This window comes from Cnephaeus nilssonii (assembly GCF_951640355.1).
Source record: "Cnephaeus nilssonii genome assembly, chromosome: 6".
Classification (NCBI taxonomy): domain Eukaryota; kingdom Metazoa; phylum Chordata; class Mammalia; order Chiroptera; family Vespertilionidae; genus Cnephaeus; species Cnephaeus nilssonii.
Window position 1 is genome coordinate 10235080 of NC_137077.1, and position 19619 is coordinate 10254698.

The 19619-nt window shown below is 44.7% G+C and overlaps 1 protein-coding gene across 1 annotated transcript in view; it reads left to right on the forward strand.

Moving 5' to 3' along the window:
• The window catches only part of BPIFC (BPI fold containing family C), a gene marked incomplete at its 5' end in the record, with an annotated part of 29077 nt that extends 9711 nt beyond the window's left edge, over positions 1–19366 (forward strand). The window contains 10 exons of the mRNA XM_079775948.1: positions 820–880; positions 3925–4016; positions 5450–5626; positions 6790–6843; positions 7926–8096; positions 8733–8800; positions 15926–15968; positions 17550–17613; positions 18348–18424; positions 18953–19366. Of these exons, the coding sequence (XP_079632074.1) occupies positions 820–880; positions 3925–4016; positions 5450–5626; positions 6790–6843; positions 7926–8096; positions 8733–8800; positions 15926–15968; positions 17550–17613; positions 18348–18424; positions 18953–19075 (930 nt within the window). The 3' untranslated portion in view covers positions 19076–19366. The remainder of the gene's footprint in view (positions 1–819; positions 881–3924; positions 4017–5449; positions 5627–6789; positions 6844–7925; positions 8097–8732; positions 8801–15925; positions 15969–17549; positions 17614–18347; positions 18425–18952) is intronic.
• Positions 19367–19619: the final 253 nt, after the last annotated feature.

Sequence of the window (19619 nt, forward strand, 5' to 3'; positions counted from 1 at the left end):
GGTGACTCTGTCAACCTCCCTTCTTCAGTTTTCCCATTTGTAAATAGGGGACAGTAGGGCTTACCTCCCAGAGCTAAAGCGAGGATGAAAGGGGGTTAAAACAACAGCCAACGTGTACTGAATGCTTACTCTTAGCAACCTGATGAGGTGGATACAATTGTCACTCCCGTTTTGCAGATGAGGAAACTGAGGACAGAGAGTACAGGTAACTTGCCAAGGGATTCAACCCAGGCAGCCCACCTCCCCAGCCTCTGCTAGTAACCACCACCCTGAGTGCTTAGCACACGCCTGGCACACAGCACGTCCATCGATGTCCTTCCTTCTTCCTCCAGATGTGCTTGAGTCTGACTCAAGGTTTATTTTCTAATTCCAAACGGGGTTCTGATGGAAGTAGATGCCCGATCTAATGGGCTGTCGAACCAGCCCAGCGGGGAAGTAAAGGCCCCAGCTGTGACCACTCCCGGCAGCATGGCACTGACGACAGAGCAGGGGAAAGGCATAGCAGGTTCCTCGGGTGGGACACCTCCAGCATGGACTGGGGCACATGTCCTGTCATGCACAGGAAGAGAAGGCAGTGGCTCATGCTTTTATGGGCCTCCCTGGGTGGAGTCCCAGTGACTGTGAAGTTTAGTCAGCATTCAATGTCTTGCCACCCATACATACGTAACTTGAGGCCCATAGACATCAACTAATTTAAAAGTCTTGATGGCCAAAGGGAGACTGTCTCGTAGCCTTTTGCTTGCAGGGTCTAAGCCCATAAGTAGAGGTTTCTGGTATAATATGATAACCTGCATTTTTTTAAATTCCTTTTATGGCCAGCTCTGTCCCATTATCACGGGAGAGGTGGAAGCACTGAATGCCAATCTCAGCATGCTGGAGGGTGAGTCTCTGAACTGTCTCTTCTGGATGGTTCTTTCCCCACCTGCCCACTCTGGTGCTCTCCAGGTTTGCTTTTCCACACAACACAGCTCTGCCTCTTCAGTCTGCTTTCCACTCTGCAAACTAGAGCCTCAGGAAGGTGGGGGGCTGGAGGGGCACAGCCTGTGTATGGGGTCTGCTCTTTGCTGCAGCAACCAACTTCTCTGCAGGAGGGGGTGGCTTCAGACCAGATACAGTTCAGAGAATTAAACTCTCACGAGCTTTAATCCCAGCTCTGCACTAAATGCATCCTCTTCAGAATGGTTAATGCTGATCTGGGCCAGGTTATCCCCTTCATTGGCTCCTCACCGCCTTCAGGATCAAGTCCAAATGCTTTAACGTGGACTGCAAGACCCACCCGCCATGCTCTGGCTCCTACTTCTCTCTGTTCACCTTGCACCTTTCTCTGCTCCAGCAATCAAACTGCCTTTCCTGACCCACACCCCTTGCCTTTGCTCATGGTGTCCTCTCTGCCTAGAAGAGCTTCCTCTCCCTTCACCCATGCATTCATTTAGTAGACATTTATCAGTGCCTATTTCCCTGCCAACTCTGTGCTAAGCGGTGAGGGATGCAGTCCCTTCCACTCGCTACCCCTCGGCCATCCCTTGTCTTGTTCACTCCTCTTTATCTTTTAAGGCTCAGCTCAGGCATAGTCTCTTCCAAGAAACCTTACCTGATGTCCACACCCTAAAGTTGCGCCTCCTCTGTACTCACATGATACTTTGAAAGTGTCTCTCTCTTTCCAGTCCACCCATTCATTCACCAGTGGTACCAGCCAGGTGCTGCTCTTGGTGCTGGAATGCAGCATCAGGCCCGGAAACAGAAATCCCTGCCCTCGTGGGACTAGTGGGAGGAGACAGACAGCAAGCAAGATCATAAGTAAAATCTATGGCATCCAAGTGATGGGTGATAAGAAGAAAACTAAAGCAGGGAAGGAGCTGGGGAGTGGTTTTCATTTTAGATGTATGGCCAGGGGTTTCCATTCTAGATCCTGAGAAAGGAACATAGAGTTCGAATCCGAATGAATTGGGGAGTGAGCCCCTCCTAGATCCGGGCAAAGAACATTTCAAGTAGAAGAAACCGCAAGCTCACAGGTCCTGAAGCGGGAATGTGCCAGGTGTGCTAGAGGAACTGTGAGGAGGCCATATGGGGGGCAGAGGGAGTCGGAGGTTGTGGGGGCGGGGGGTAGCAAGAGATGAGGTCAGGGAGGAGAAAGCAGATGGGTAGATGTCCAGGACTCTCTAGGTCATTGGGAAGCCTTTAGAGAGTTCTGAGCAAGGTATGCATGATTTCATCTATATTTTAAGAATATCACTCCGACTTCTGTGGATTAATAATAGACAGGAGTGGGGGGCAAAGGTGGAAGCAGGGAGACCACTCAAGAGGCTGCTGAGTCCCCTGAGCCTAGATGAAGAAGGCGAGGCACGTTCAGGACCTGGATGCAGCTTGCAGGTGGAGACGGTGGCATTTGCTGACACGCCGAATGTAGGTCATGAGGGGAGTCAAGGATGACCCCAGGTTTTTACCCTGAGCAGCCAGAACCTATTATTATTGGAAGAATGGAATTGCCATTTACCCAAATGGGGAAGACTGTGAGAATAGGTTTGTAGGAGGACCATCAAGAGCTCAGTTTTAGATCTGCTCTTACTACACTGTCTTCTGATTTCCCGTTTACATGTCTGTCTCCTCCACCAGACTATGAGTTCCAGGAGGGCAGGGACTGTGACTCATCTCTGTGTTCCCAGCACTGGGCACAGCGCCGAAGCCACACTAAGTTAATAAATATTGGATTGATGAAGGGATGACAGGAGATGGGCAGCTGGGCAAGTGGATTGATGCATGGATCCAGGTGGACGAAAGCAAACAAATGGGTTGGGGAGGCAGGGAAAGAGAAAGAAGAAGTGAAGAAAGAACTGGTGGGGGATTCTCATGCCCTAGTTTGCCTTGGGCAAGTTTCTTTACCTCTGGGAGCTGCACTCCCCTCATGGTCCTGCTTCCCTCATGGTATGATGGTGGGTCCATGGAGACTGTGAATTTGAAAACAGATTTAAAACTATGGTGTCATAGAGTAGTATTGCTCCCCCGCCTTGGCAAATGGCTTCATCTCTCCTTCCTTCGCATCTCCATTTATGGAATAAACCAAGCGTGACATGCAAGAAGGGAAGCGTGGTGCTCACGGGCAGTCCTCTAGGGAGGAAGTCTTCCTGTCGCAGAGCACACGGTGGTGGTTGGGAAAGCAGCTCCCAGGCCAGGGCAGGAACTGAGCACCGCACCACCGCACGCATAACTGTCCCAGACACTGACGTCCATGCTTCCTGCAAGCCTCGCCCGCTGTTCCCTGGCCCCGGGCCCCCTGCCCGGCCTTCTGCTTGGCTCTGAAAATGGTAGTACAAAAATGACGTGAATCAGTAGCACTGTGCCTGAGAATGTCCTTGGCCTCTCCAACTTAGTGGATTTTACTCCTGTCTGTCTCTCTTGATATTTCTTTTTAAAAATTACAACAGTAATGCCTGCTTATTGTGAAAAAATTAAGTTCTAACTACCTAGGAGGCTTTAACATAGAACGTGAAAGTCTCTCATTATACCGACCTAATACGTATGGCTTAATGTTGACAAGTGACTTGTTTGTCTAATTCCTTCTTTAAAAAGAATGTATGTACATTGAGAAAGAGAGAGACAGCCATAAAAAGGCTATATACCGAAATATTACGTTTCTCTCAGGGCAGTGTAAATTAAAAGGGTTTTTACTTTCTTCTTTTGACTTACCTACTTTTCCTGGGTCTTAAAAAGTGAGCATGACCTAAAACTAATATAATATTGAATGTCAACTATTAAATAAATAAATAAGAAAAAAGGTGAATGTGTATTACTTATGAAATAGGGTATATTCTTTTAGACAATATAATTTAAAATTCTTCAATTTTTAAAAATTTGTTCTAGATATACATTAATCATATATTATGCTTTTAATGAATGTAAATTTTCTTTTTGTTTTATTTGTTTTAGTTTTAACCAAGATTGACAACTATACCCTGCTGGATTATTCGCTAATGAGTTCTCCAGAAATTACTGAGAACTACATTGACCTGAATTTGAAGGTAACTTTATCATCCTCATCAGAGTTCTCATCCTGGCTACCAGCAGCCAGGACAAGCGCCCCTCTGTGTCCTCCAGGGATTGATTACAGGACACCTCCCCAGACCAAAATCTTCCATACTCAAGTCCCTTAAATAAATGGCATGGTGTTTGCAATTAACCTAGGCACATCCTCTCCTATACTTTAAATCATTTCTAGATTACTTATATAACCTAAGACAATATAAATGCTATGTAGATGGTTGTTAAAAGAAAATGTACATGCTCAGTACGACACAACCATCGTAGGCCTAACTACATAGTGCCCGTCAGCAGCAATGTAACTTTTTTTTCAAATATTTTTATCTGCGGTTGGTTGAAGCAGAGCCTAAGGATACAGAGGGCCGACTGTATTCAGGGAACAAATATGTGCAGAGGAAATATACCTACATGCTCTTCAAATATTTTCATTTCCTTTGAAACAATCCCTGATGTGTATGCTCTTTTGAAAGGTAAACAATTTCCTTGATCAGTAAATGATAGTTTGGATTGCACAAGACACGTCTGTCTTCTTCAATAAGAGTCTCATGATGCCTTTGCCTCTGGGAGTAGGTGTGAGCTAGGAGGCAACAAGTGAGTGGTCTACAATTATTAGAACTTACCGAATCAGTAATTGTACATATTAGTACTTCTATTCCTCTCAGATTAGTCCATTTAACTGTGAGCTGCTGACCTCTACTGAGGTTATTAGCATATGAAAATGGTGTTTGCCAATTCTGGAAAAGTGTTTAGTTTTGCCCCAAAGTTAGTATCATTGTTTTTAAAAATGTATATTGGCTTATATTTCAATCACTCAGAGTCATTCAGATTAGTTAAACATTACACACGATAACCAATAACTAATGAGGGCCATTAGAAATGCCATGGATTTTCTCCTAGACTTCTGAAACCCATGGTGCATTCATGAACACGTGATGCAGGTGCAGTTCAAGGTGCCGTGTTCAACTCAGTTCAACTCAATAAATATTTGTTGAATGCTTTAAATCATATAGAATTCTGGAGCCTCCTGAGTCTTTCTGTGACACCCCAGACACTCGGCAATCACAGGGTTCGAAGGTCAGGGGTTTGACATCTCTACCTGGCACCTCAGGAAGTATTCAGAGCTGTCACCTCCAGCTAAATGCACCTGCCTTTCTTTCCTGGAAAAGAAGACCGAGAAGGAACTTCTCACTAGGTTACACCCCAGAGTGGACAGACATACCCAGATGTATGCTCAAGAAGTCATCAGAGCTTTGAAACATGGTCACTAGTCAAGGAGTCAGAAGGCCTTATCCTTTTTTCTTCTCTACTGAGTTTCCACCATTTTTCTTATTCTGACCTGAGAGGGTCCACCTTCTTGTGTACTGCATGTTTGAGCCTTCACCTAACACACTGGCCTCTCTCTCTTTTCCCACAGGGTGTATTCTATCCACTGGAAAACCTCGCCGACCCCCCGTTCTCCCCAGTGCCTTTTGCGCTCCCAGAACGCAGCGACTCTATGCTCTACATTGGAATCTCCGAATATTTCTTTAAATCTGCATCCTTCGCTCATTTTGCAGCTGGGGCTTTCAATGTCACACTCTCCACAAAAGAGGTGAGGAGAGCTAACGGGTGATGACAGTCAGCTCCAACATTTCATCTTGTCTTAAGTATCCCATTCGGGGGCTTTTATGTCATAATTTCTAGTCCTGGGCTTTGTAGACTAGCACTCCTATCAGGATGATGAATGAAGGAGTTGTGGCATGAACGTTATTAGTTGGAAAGTTGTTGAGTTTCCAGTTCCTCTAATTTCATTTCTTTATGATTCCAAGTCACTGTTCCAGATAGCTCTTAAGTAATGACAGGACCCCCTCCATCACTTATTACCTGTTGACCTTGGGCAATTTCAGTTCTCTGTGCCAGAGTTTCCTCATTTGAAAAATTGAAATAATAATTCTTTAATGTCCATAATAAGCCATAGGTTGATATGGACATTAAAGAGATTTAAATATATGTAAAGCATTTAGACCAATGCCCAGCACAGAGGAAGTATACTATAAGTGTTGCTGGTTATTATTATTATTATTATTATTATTATTCCTTATGTTATGCCAACACAAATATTTCTTCTGTTAGCAATTGCAACTGACTTATCTGCAGTGACTGTGAGAATACAGATACTCACTGATTCTCTCTGCCATGCCCCTCCCTTTTGCATATGAGAACACTCTTTCCAGCCAACCAACCAACAACTTTTACTGAGCATCCCTTATGAATCTTCATTCAGTAGGTCTTAATTATGCAAGTTGTCATAAACCTTATGTTCAAAATACTAAGTTGGCCATACCAGCTACCACACAGTGCTGAAAATTAGACACTTGTAGCTTCAAGACTTGAAAACCACCCATCCGTGAAGATAAATTACTTAAGCCTTCTATGTCTCCGTAATGAAGACAGTAGCACAAAACGTGTTGTGAACCACCATAGAATATTTACACAGGGATCACACATATATGATGTACACAGTGTTCCCAAGGTTAAAAGTCACTTACTCAAAAGGAATGTATCTCCTGTGGGACTCCCTGGGGGCAAGTCACTGTACTTCCCTGGGATTCATGTTTCCTGGGGTTGGTCTATAAAATGGTAAGTTGCCTTCAAACACCTTTTTTGGTGCAACAGCTCCATAATTCATACAAATTACAGGGAATGCTGTATTTTCCCTGCAAAGACAACCTCAGGTAAAAACCTTATACTGACATGATGGGCTTCATTTTCCAGATTTCCAGCCATTTGGTTCGAAACTCTCAAGGCGTTGGCAACATTCTCTCCCGGGTAAGTGGTCAGGATTTGACTCCTTGATAGTGTATTTGGTTTCGTTGGAATTACTTCCGGAACACTTGGGGGTTCTTTTTTGTTTGTTTGTTTCTTATTTTGGGGGTTCTTTTTATTCCTTTCTGGTGCAAGCCCGAGTCCATGTTTGCATTCTTGAGGAATTTTTTTCTTTTGTTCAAGTATCCACAAATATTTACTGAACACCTTACTATGAAAGGATTTTAAGTTCAAAAGATAAATCATCCATTGCACCCACAAGGTTCCACCACACTGGAAATAATTAGCTTAAATGGGAAATGAAGGGCTAGTGCCCTTGCTTGTGCCTTTAGTGAAGCAGCGATTAATGCCATGCCTCAGAGCACCTGAGTGCTGGACCGAGTGTACTGAAAGGCTCAGGCTTGCCCCTGAGGACAAAGACAGACATGCTGTTTTTGTTTTGTTTGTTTGTTTGTTTGTTTGTTTTAAATATATTTTTATTGATTTTAGGGAGGAAGGGAGAGAGAGCTAGAAACATCAGTGATGAGAGAGAATCATTGATTGGCTGCCTCCTGCACACCCCGCACTAGGGATTGAGCCCACAACCCGGGCATGTGCCCTTGGCCAGGAATCGAACCATGACCTCCAGGTTCATAGGTCTATGCTCAACCACTGAGCCACACCAGCCAGGCGAGACATGCTGTTTTTAGAGCATCCTGCATTTAGAGTAAGGACCTTGAATCACACAGACCTAGATCTGAACCCCAATTCTACAGCTTACTCACCTGGAACCTTGAGAAAATGACTAAGCCTCTCCAAGACTCACTTTTTTTATTTGTGAAATGGAGAGAACTTGCCTCACAGGGATTTTGTGAAGATTAAATGAGATAATACAAACAGCCTTGGCCTGGTGCCTGGCATACAGTGTGTGTTCTATAAACCTCAGCCATTATTATTTGTTTTTTGCATGTTGTTGTTGTTGTTGTTGTTAAGGAGCTTTTTGTCTGTTCTTACTGCATGATGTTAGATTTAGTCCCCCCAAATTTGTGACTTTCACTCATCAACTCACAACCCCCAATCTCCATTTTTTCCCTGAACCCGGGCAGATTGCGGAGATCTACATCTTGTCCCAACCCTTCATGATTCGGATCATGGCCACGGAGCCTCCCGTGATCAGTTTACTACCGGGGAACTTCACCCTGGACATCCCTGCTTCCATCATGTTACTCACCCAGTCTGAGAATTCGACTGCCGAGACCATCGTTTCCATGGACTTTGTAAGTCTGTGGGGACAGAGGGAAGCCTGTGGATGCCAGTCCTCTCCTGTAGCAGAGCACTGGCCAGCAGCGGTCTACTAAGTGCTTGGAGGGGTGGGAAGTGATATATCAGTTAGGAGTGAGGACAGGGTTGAGATGGAGTGTGGGGAGCTAGGAGAGGCCAGTGCTCAACCCCCATACATTGTAAAATAGCTCTGCGCCCTTCTCTGCTCCCCATGTGCCCTTCCCTCTGCTTCAGTTACATGGACAGCCAAGTGTCTTTTCCCTTGAAATAAGCTAATCAAGGTAGAATTCAAGTTTATTTGAGCAGAAGAAGGCCAAATACAATTCAATAGAAAGGGACTAATACAATGAACCTAAGCGAAATACCACACACACACACACACACACACACACACACACACAGTACATAGAGAAGAGAGATTAGGAGGGGGAAAAAACAGTTTAAAGGAGATCTTCAAGCAGAAGTCTTTATAGTTAGTTTTCTTACCTGAAAGACAGTATTTTTAGAATTATTTCTTTCAAATATCTCTCAGAATGAGAGGGAAATGGAGCTTATGATGTTTCCACTCTAGGGAATAATATCTATGGCCAGAGAGCTTCCCTCTTAGCAATCCATGCTTTTGTTGTCTGCAGGTCGCTAGCACCAGCGTCGGCCTGGTTATTCTGGGACAAAGACTGATCTGCTCCCTGTCTCTGAACAGGTAAGATAAAATGATTTGACTGTTGGGAACCTTCACCATAAGTGAATCAACAGGCCGTAGAGGCAAAGACAAGTGCAGTTACCGCTGGATAGAACATGAATCACTTGCACACTTCTCCTGCAATAGTCCAGATCATTGCAAAGTAGGGCCTTAAAAATGAGTTGTGAACATTTTCTTTTTTCCTTCCCATTAAATAATATTAAGCTAAAATAGTCAACACAGTAATAAAATTATTTACTATAAATGCACGTTCTAATGGTACAGCCATATAAAACTAAAATTCCTCTTTAACAAATTCAGAAGCCATTTCACCAAGCAGAGAGCATAAAACTTGGAGGTCAAGGAATGAAGTTTCAAATCCCTGCTCACTGCTTCCATATCCGTGATCAAGTCTATTGACCGCTGAGTCTCACTTTCCTTATCTGAGAAATAATGAAGTTGGACTGAATCATTCCTGAGATACCTTCAGGCTCTGCCACTCGGATCTCATTACTCTAAGGTAGAGTTTAACAAGCCTGTGCCACACGGCCGGGCTGGCTCTCAGCTGCAGGCCATGCGGTGTGAACGGGCTTGAGCAGGTCATAGACACAGATGGTTGAACACTAATGGCCATTTGGAGGAACAGCCCATTTTCCGCAGCCCTTTGAAGCCCATAGTTGAAGCCATGACTCAGACTACCTGGGGGGAGGGTATACAGAATGATCCGATGGCCCCGATTAAATCTGCGAAAGGAAGAAAGAGACAAAGAATAAAACAGACAAAGAAGGCAGAGTCCAAAAAGAATAGGAAACCAACAGAGGGGAAAAGTAAGTCAGTCACCATCAGTCAACTTGATGGTTATGAGGACTATTGTAGAAGCACGTTTTCTTTCTTTAAAAAAAAAAAATTATTGTTGAAAGTATTGTATATGTCCCCATTTTTTTTCCCCATTGCAAGATGTTTTCAATAAAATCCCTGTAATACTAAATGAAACAAGGAAAATAGGGAACTGCATAAGCACATCGGTCAACCCTGTGAAAATGAAAATGCAGACCCCCCTGTTCAAAAATTAGGTAGAATTTCAAGTAGGAGAAAGCAGGGCATTGAACCGAGCCGGGCCCTTCTGAGCAGAGGCCCGTCCTAACTGCACAGGCTGCCTCCATGAGCCTGAGGGGGGCCCCTGCAGGGGATCCTGTAGCAAACCTCGGGCAAGGAGCAGACTATGGCCAAGGTGAGCGGGCCGGGCTTCACTCAGACTTCAGGCAGCCAACGTGAGAGGCAAGGCTTTGCCAAGGAGCAGAGGTATGCTGGGAGAGTGGCCTTAGCCTTTGGCAGCGAGAACGGTAGCCCCGCCGCCCACACAGGCCACCCCAGCCAGTGTCTCCGCTCCTGGGCTTCGCAGGCAAGCGCTGCTTTTCAGGATGGGCTGGTTTCATCTTTGATGATGTCAGAGAGACACAGCAGGAAGGAGTGGAAAGTGGGTGAGGATCAGGGAAACATCCCTGAGGGGAATCGGGGACACAGGGTCTCCAAATACAGCTCTCCAGAACACCCCGCCTTTCTAACCATCCCCTGCCTGGAGCAGTTCTTTCTGGAGCTGCTCAGGGTGGGCTGCATAGACACGAGCTGCGGAAATCAGAGGCACATCCAGAGGTGAGGCTAGAGAGGTAGTGAGCTCACAGGCTGTGCAGTCGGACTAGCTGGTTCAGATCCCAGCCCAGTCTCCCAGGCAAGTTTCTACTTCAGGGGGTGTTGTGAGGAATACATGAGTTAATACATGTAAAGTGCATGTTATGTGTTCAAGAAATGTTAGCTGTGGCTATTATTTAAAATTGGGGTCTGGCCTCAGCCAGTAGAAAGTGGTGCTCAGTCATGCAAGATCATTTCAAGAGTTCCCTTATTCAGAAAACACCTCACTCTCCTGTCCTGGGGTGGTGCTTAGAGAAATTGCCGTTTGTTCTACTATTTATGACTTCTCTGTATTATTGAGGCTTTACTGTCTACTGGTCCTGTGCCAAGCACTGCACATAGATTATTTCATTTCAACCTCACAACCCTGTATCTCCAGGACCTGGCACGGCACTCAATAAATGTTTGTAGATTGAGTGAATACCCTGGTGGTAGGTGTTATTAGCCCCATGGTTCAGTTATGGGGGTTAAAAGACTTACTCAAGTCACAGAGCTATTGAATAGCGGAGCCAGAACGTGAATCTGGGTGAGTCTGTTTTCACAGCCTTGAGTATTTACTTACTGGATTGTACTGCCTTTGGTGTAGTGAAGAGCTGAGACTTAGAAAATAAGACTTAGACCTAAGACTTAGAAAATAAATACTCTACCTAGAAGCGGAAACCCATGAGCATGGAGTCATACTGAACTGAAACAGGGAGCATGACCTTCCTCATTGATAAGTAGTGATAGAGGAGGCACTGGCATTGGACACAGCCCCTTTCTCGTTGCATTAAGGAACTGAGTAAAGGAAGGATAAAGCAAGCCAAAGCCGGGAGTATAAATAATAGACTTGACCTCTTTGGATATGTCTGTTAAGAGCGCAAGCTCTAAAGTCAGACATATGTGAGTGTGACTTCTCCCTCAGTCATTTGGAACTGTGGCACCTTGAGCAAGTTAATTAACCTCTCCAAGTATCAGTTTCCTCTCCGTTGCATGGCTGTATGAGCTAAAGCATGAAAAGCACAATACCCAGCACATTATCAGCGCTCAAGAAAGATCTGTTCCTACTAGCAGTGGTTTTTCATTCTCTCCCCCATTCCAGGATCAAAGTGTGACCAAGATGGGCTTAAAAGCTGTGGAGCTGGCACTCAGTCATACATCAGATTCTCACTGCTCTATCTACAATAGAGAATTTCGTTCCAAACACAGTTCTATTTGGCGGTAACCCCAGTACAGGTTGGCCCACATAGTAGACATTTTGAGATTATTTCAGAGGCCAAATTAAACAGCACTTTCCCTTATTTGGTTGGCATCCAGATGGTGCAATTCTAACCCTCTTAATTGCAAGTAAAGCTTGAAGCAATCAAATGTACATTAGTGTTGAACCATTTAGAACTTCGGGTCATTTTTTGACATTGCTCTGGGATTGAGGCTTTGGATGCTCCCAAACTGCACCCCACCCCACTACGTTAACACACACGCACATGCCCTACAACCCCTCCCATGCAACACTGGCAGAAAATGCAAATATAGCTGACTGTAATCAGATAGAATCACCACCTAACTCCACTCCTCAGGTTTGGGCGGATAAACATTTGCCCAGGTGAGCCATCTGGAGAGAAACCCGGAGAGGAAAACAGGTCCGGGAAGAATGGATTCGGTTTCTGTTGGAACAGTGCTCGGACAGGTCAGCAGAGCTCAGACTTGGCATCGTGTTGACCTCCATCTCCACCCTTCCTCTGAGCGACTGTTGAAGCCAGGACAGGGGGATGCCACTGGGGGGAGCGGGGGTGCTCCATCTGAGAAGGGAACCCCAAATGACTTCTTCCGCTTCTCCCTGACTCTTTGGGGGAATTTCCAGATTGCAGAAGGCAATTGAGTTAAAACATTGGGGAACTCTTCCTCTTCGAGAGGGTCCTTAAATACTGGAATGGGCTCCCCTCAAAATCTTTCACAGTTGGATTGAATCCACAGCCTGGGGTTTCTAGCTCTTCAGTTATTGGTTCTACCTTTCAAGCCGGCCAGCCTTACTTCCCAGAGTTTCCTAAAGTGAACACTCTGCTGACTCACCCTCCAAGTGACCTCAGTTCTAATAGACACTCTCCCACCCATGTCCTTTATCTGCTCATTTTTCCATATATCCACTCATTGAGAATTTATTAAGCACCTATTATGTGCTCTGCCCTGTTCTTAATACAGAGAGTAGAGCAGACAGTGGTGTCTACTTTCCAGATCCACAGTCTGGTGAGAGAAACACTCAGTTTCAGGCAATTACAGTACTGGGTGCAAAGGGACATGGTAGTATACAGAGTGCTTCTCTCAAAGGGCAGTTTATCCCCCGCTCCCCCCTCTTCCCCCCCCCTCTCTCTCTCACACACACACACACACACACACGCTACCCACGCTGGCTGTTTTACCTTGTCCCACCTTCTCAGACTTCCTGCAGCAAGTCAGTGTGGTGTGTAAACTCACAAAAGAGCACCTGAATACACACTGCTTTGCATTGCTCTCTAATTGCTTCTTGCACACACAGCTTCCCTTCATCCCTCACATAAATAAAATTCTGCACATTGCAAACCACATCACTGAGCATAGAATGAGCACCTGGGAAACCTCTCGCCTGCCAGTCTTCCCTCCATGCTGCAGCCAGAGTGATCATCACAGAACACGGGCATCACCTCCCTGCTTAGAAACCTTCTGTCGATTCCTTGCTCTTAGGATAAATATCAAAATTCTAACATGGCCTGAGAAACCTAGCCTGGTCAACCCCGTCTGCCTCTCCAGCATCACCTTGCTCTCTGTTCCCTCCACGAGGCCTTTGCAACTTCTGCCCAGACCCCTTCTCTCTGCCTTCCCCTTTTGCCTGTTTAACCCTGCTCATCCTTTATAAGTTAGCTCAAGGACGTTTTTCCGTGATTTGGAAAACTTCCTCTACCCACCAAGTAAGATGAGGTTCCTTTCTCATTTGCCTCCATGAATGTATTTCTTTCCACCAGAGCAGTTACCACAATCTGCAATGACACCTTCATCAGTGGGCTATTTGATTAATGCCTGCCTTCCCACGAGGCTATAATAATCTGCATGAGAGCAGTGGCTGTGTCTGGTTTTGCTCCCAATCATATCTGCAGCACCTGTCCCATGGCTGACATCTATTAGGTATTCAGTAAATATCTGCTGGGTGAATCAATGAATGAATGAATGGATGGATGGATGGATGAACAGTAAGTGCCTAGATGTGCCATGCTCTGTACTCAGTCTGGGAATACAAAGTTAAGGCTGAATCTCTATCCTCAAGGAGTTCACAGTCAGGCGAAGAGATAAACAATTATTATAGGGTAGATATTGAGTGCAGGATTGATTTCCAATGTCTGCTGTGGCCACGGGGGTGGAGGAATGGCTTTGTGAGTGCCTGTGCTTTGCTGCACTTGACCTTCCTTGTGTCATATTTGCTATATTGGCCCAGATCATAAGGGGCCTTTTGCCAAGCTTCAGAGTTTGCACTTTAGCTCTGGTTTTTTATCAGGACAATAAACCGTCTCCAAAACTTTTAAAATAAGCTATATTCTTATATGTCTGCAAAGTAAGGCTATTTGAGCTCCCGTTTTCTCCAAGGACTCTGTGATTCTGTCATAAAAATTAGTTCCTAGTGTCAAGGCTTTACGTAGCAGGCTAGGGGCCTGGCCGAGAATGAAAGGTCAAAGGACTGAACTGAGTCGCCACCTCGTGGTCTGAACTGCACTCGCGTGTTTTTCAGAAACAGGAGGGAGAGTTTGCTCTTTGCTCCGCCTGTTTCTCTGCAGACAGTGAGACGTGCCCATTAGTAAGCAAACCTGGTGAGTGTGCCTAGAGAACAAGGAGAGACAGAAGATGGCCTTACGAGGAAAGGATAGTTGGTTTGTGGGAAACCCCAGACGAGCTCACTCATAGCAGGTGGTCCCGAAGTGGCCAATCATGGCTTGGGGTTGTGATGAAAGAAAAGAAGGAAAACTCACAAGTATGTTCCACCTGTATGTAGGCCAGATTTCCAACCTGGTCTGCCTTGTGCATAGGAGGTGGTGTGACCAAGGGGAGGCATCCCCTCCCATGTCCCAGCAGCGCCTTTCACAATTCCCCTGCACTGCCTGTGATGCCAGACACTGTCAGAGCTAACGTTTCCCCAATGCGTTATGATTGAACAGATAAAAAATGGTATAGGTGATACAGCCTCCTGAGAGCTGTGGCCTCAGCCGAGCATAGACTCTAGAGTCAAGTAGAGTGACATTTGTCATTCAGATCCATCAGTTGCTAACTCTGAGACTTGGGTAATTTAATTCTCCTCTCTGATCATCAGTTTCCTCATCTGCAAAAGGGGCAACAATAATTGCATCTATCACAGGGTTATTGTGAAGTTTAGATTTAAAAATGTTTAGCCCTGGCTGGTGTTGCTCAGTGGTTAAAGCATCGACCCATGCACCAAAGTGTGGATTCCTGGCCAAGGGCATGTACCTGAGTTGCAGGTTCGCTCCCCACCCCTGGTTGGGATGAGGGCTAGAGGCAACCAGTTGATGTGTCTCTCACATCGATGTTTCTCTCCGTGTCTCTCTTTCCCTCCCTCCCTCCTTTCCACTCTCTCTGAGAAAATATCCTCAGACGAGGATTAACAAAAAAATTATTTTTAAAAAATGTGTACAAATCTCCTAAAATAGGACATGTCATATAGTGTCATCATTATCACCATCATCATTGTCATGTTTATTAATAAGGTACCAGCCTGGATCAGAGAAGTTATGAGGTTGAGTTCAGAGCAAGAAGACCTGGAACTGTTCTCCCAACCCAGTACTACCCAGGCCTAACCCTGCTTAGCTTCAGAGAGCAGAGGAGATTGGGGGCGTGGGGCAGGGAGGGGGGGGAGTGGTATGGCTGTTGACCGAAAACTATTTATTTTTTATATATCTATATAATTTATTGATTTTTTTACAGAGAAGAAGGGAGAGGGATAGAGAGTTAGAAACATAGATGAGAGAGAAACATCAATCAGCTGCCTCCTGCACACCCCCTACTGGGGATGTGCCTGCAACCAAGGTACATGCCCTTGACCAGAATTGAACCTGGGACCCTTCAGTCTGCAGGCCGACGCTCTATCCACTGAGCCAAACCAGTTAGGGCAAAAACTACTTCTTAAGGTTGTTCTGCACTCCAAGTTGCCAACAGACTAAGTCCCACAGAGCAAAAGCACTTGGGGAACCCTAACCTTCTGCTATTCCTGTCCTGCTTCTTAAGCAGCGAATATAGGGATAAAGATGTAATAGAACATTATGTCCTTACAAGATTGGGTGGGTGGTTTTTTTTAAAATAGCAGCTTATTGAGCTTAAAAAAAAATAATCTCCTACCCCTTTTGTTTCTTTCTATTTAAATGGTTTTATTTTTTTTAATTTTATTGTTTATTATTTTAAAATATTCCTCCTTTAACCTGTTGGTTTTTGTGGTTTTGTTTTCAGGTTCCGCCTCTCTTTGCCAGAGTCCAATCGCGGCAATATTGAGGTAGGAATCAGAGTCTCAGCATTCCCTGTCCAGGGAGAATGTGAATCCTCCTATAGAGTAGCTGGATGACTGTCTTCCATGCCTCTGAGGAGTACTTGGTTTTCCCAGGAGTGTAGGTTTTAACTTCAAAATTCTCTATGTAGCTACTGGTCGGTTCACCAAGCTCATTAACTATTAAACAAGAGAGGAACTCTCCAATTCACTTTCATCTACTCAGAAAGACTTTAAAAGGAACTCAAAAGACTGTTAAGACACTGTGTAATGTTGGGGGGGGGGGGAATGCATTTTCAAGAAGATTTTATTTTTTTATAAAATAATTCTCTACAGTTCAATTTAAGATCCAGACTGACTCCCAAAGAATGAGGCTCCATGTCAGTTATTAGGCCATGATCAAGTTTGCTCTTCGAAGGCTTTCTATCCGTCTCCTAAAATTGGGTCCAGGCTGGTTGTATAGATACCTTGTGCGGGGGCGCAGCCTGGTGACCTCCTGATTGGAAGAATATATCCCAACATGCAACTTGGAAGCCCCCCTCCCAAGCTTCAGGAAGATCAGCCAAATCACTAATTGGCATCCAACCCTCATGGCGCTTATATTCTAGAGCAGTGGTTCTCAAGTAGGGTCACCTGGATTAGCACCTCTGTGGCATAGCCATTTGGTAGATGACAGACGATAGTCAGTGAGAATGCATAGCTGATTAATATTTCCTGAGCCCTGAGGAGGCAAAATGAGTCCAGGTCTTCCAGGAAGACCCAAACAAACTACTCACTATCAACAACAGAGTGTACTAACCATGATATTTCTGGGGGGAAAAATGACAATAGTATATACCAGGCATAATGTTAACTTGTATAATCCTGACAGCATCCTATGTGGTTAGTACTGTTATCATCACTTTTCAGTTGAGGAGCATGAGGCACAGAGAGGTTAAGGCACTTTCCCAGCATCACACAGTAAAGTGGTATAAACAAGAGGTGAAGCTAGGAAATCTGCTTCAGAGCCACCCTTGTTAAGCTGCAAAGAGGTCCTTATTATTGCTAAGCCTAGAGGGTATTCAAAAAATATTCGTTGAATGAATTCATATTTATCATAGTCCATTTAGTTTTTAATACTTGAGTCTTCCCAGAAATCAGCACTTCGCTAAGATTATACAACTACCAGTTTATTAAAGATAAATTGGGCATTCTGGTGATGTCATGAACCATGGAGCATAACATAATGCTGTGGCTGGGCTTCCCAGTAAATTAAGGAAAGACTACTCATTGGGATATGTGTTAGCTGTCCAGGATTGTCTTACTTGGTAGATATCTAAGCTGCCATGTTTGCTGCCACCAGTTGGTCCTTCGGCATTTGTTGTCACCATGACCCAGGGTAGAGGGGAGCAGAAATGTTCATCCTCAAGGAGGAAAAAGGATTGGGAAACTCTGTAGTGTGTTTCAGAGTCTGGAAGCTAGAATACGTATCTGTATGGGGAGATTCTATTTATAGCTCTCTATCCCGGTAAGGTCTGGGAAAGTGCAGGTCCAAACCAGGCATGGCTCTTTCCAAATGCCCAACTGATTTCGTTTCCCCTTTCATTTCAGGTCTTGAGGTTTGAAAATATTTTGTCCTCCATTCTCCACTTTGGCGTCCTCCCACTGGCCAACGGTAAGAGGTCCTTGGGAAACAACGTGACTCTGACATTGGCCAAATGTTGGGGATTGTTTGGGACTTTCCACCCAAAGCTTGTACTTCTCGGGTGTTTTAGGAATCCAGGCCAGTGCCACAATTTGCAAAGTTTGTACCATCAAGGATACGGTTGCAAAATTAGTCATTCCAAATCCAAGCCTTGTTAGCAACTCTGCATGAGGACTCGGCAAGAAAGGCTACCTCTGATTGAGTTACTGAGATTGAAATCATTCTCCTTACTCCGTGAAGAGTCGCCTTCAGCCAGAAAGGGCATTATTCTCCCTAGCGGTCGGTGTCTCTCTGGTTCTTATGCAAAGACCACCATCTGGATAGACACAGTTTTCATGAATGACAAGTGTTCACAGACAGCAGCATCTCGAGTTTGGCTTAATTAAATTATACTTTGTATTAGAGACCAGACTGTTCTCAGGACCCAAAAAGTAAGGTGTTTTCAAAATATAAATCGGACAAGGTGCCAGCATGTTTCTGCCATCCCAATGCACATAATTGCAGGTGCGTTTCTATTAAGCACGGATTAATTAACCACTCTTCCGGGGCAATGCTAGGGACATACCAGAAAAAAATGAAAACACAGGACCAGAGAGAATGAAAAGATAGATTATTTAAAAGCTGCTTGTTAGTCTCTTACTGAAAAGCTTGACAAAACTTCCGTGCCCGTGCCCAATTATGGCACATCTTGTTTTCTATTTTAGCAAAATTGCAGCAAGGATTTCCTCTGCCCAGCCCACACAAAATCTCATTCGTCAATTCCGACGTTGAAGTCCTTGAGGTAAGAATGTGAACAGTCTCTTAACTGCCCCATTTCTGTTCATAGTAGAATAAGCCTCCTTCTATTTGCTTACCTTCTGTTTTATTTTGTTCTGCTTTGTTTTTTTCCGAGCCCAAGGAATTTTATAAACAAAATGTTTAGCTCTTGAAGCTTACAACTAACAATGAAGAGCATTTAAACTTGAATTTTAGAATCAGACCAGGTCCAATTTCTCTTTGCAGCCAAATTGATTCACATCACAGAACAAGAGGCACTGCAGTGCACTTTTATTTTCTTTATTCCATAAGACAACCTGGAAGGCTGGGAGTATTCATCCCATTTTATAGATGAGGAAAGTAAGATTCAGAGAGGTGAAGTGGTTTATGGAGCTTGCAAAAGGCATGGCTGGGGGACAGGGGAGGAGAGGATGTGACACAGTAGGACCTGGTAAAGAAACCACCTCTCCCTCACCCCTCAGGTAAACCCAGCCATCCTATGGCTGTAGATGCCTCAAGTTTCACCTTATCTCCATTGTTCCATCTTTTCCAGCATTTCCTTTTGATTTCCACTGACCTGAAGTATGAAACGCCCTTAAAACAGCAACCAAGTTTCTATGGTTGGGAAGGTCTGAATCTCATAAATGGACAGTGGAGGGGGAAACCAGTGCCCTGATTGCTGGTTTGGAGTCCACTCCAGGAAGTCAATGGCCCTTAATCCCACCGACCGTAAACCGAGAAGGAGAAAACAGTGCACGCTGGAGTCTTGAAGTTCTTGTGGAGTGCCTAGGCTGAACGTTTTCCTTCTCAAGCCCTCTGGGACAGAGGGAGGCAAACTGGGTTAAAGAGTTAAATCAGGATGTGTGTGTCTCTGTGTATGTGTAGGGATGGTCATTTGAATGTGTGTTCATGTTTCAATGCATGCTGTGTGTTGCTGTGTTTATAAGATTCTGTGGCCAAGAGCTGGGCCTGTGTTTCTGTGTGAGAAACTCTGAAGTACAGATTTGAATTGGTGTTGTCAATGGGGATCCCTGCAGCCCTTTCAGCTCTCGAGGGTTCTCCCCCTCCCTGTATGTTGGATTTTATGTTTTATATTTACTGCTACTGTCCCCTGTATTTAATTAAAATTGTTTTCTATTAATGTCAACCTTGTCTTTTTATTTGCAAAATTTCCTGTCCCTTTGAAAAATAAAATAAGACAGAAAAGAAGGAAGAGAATT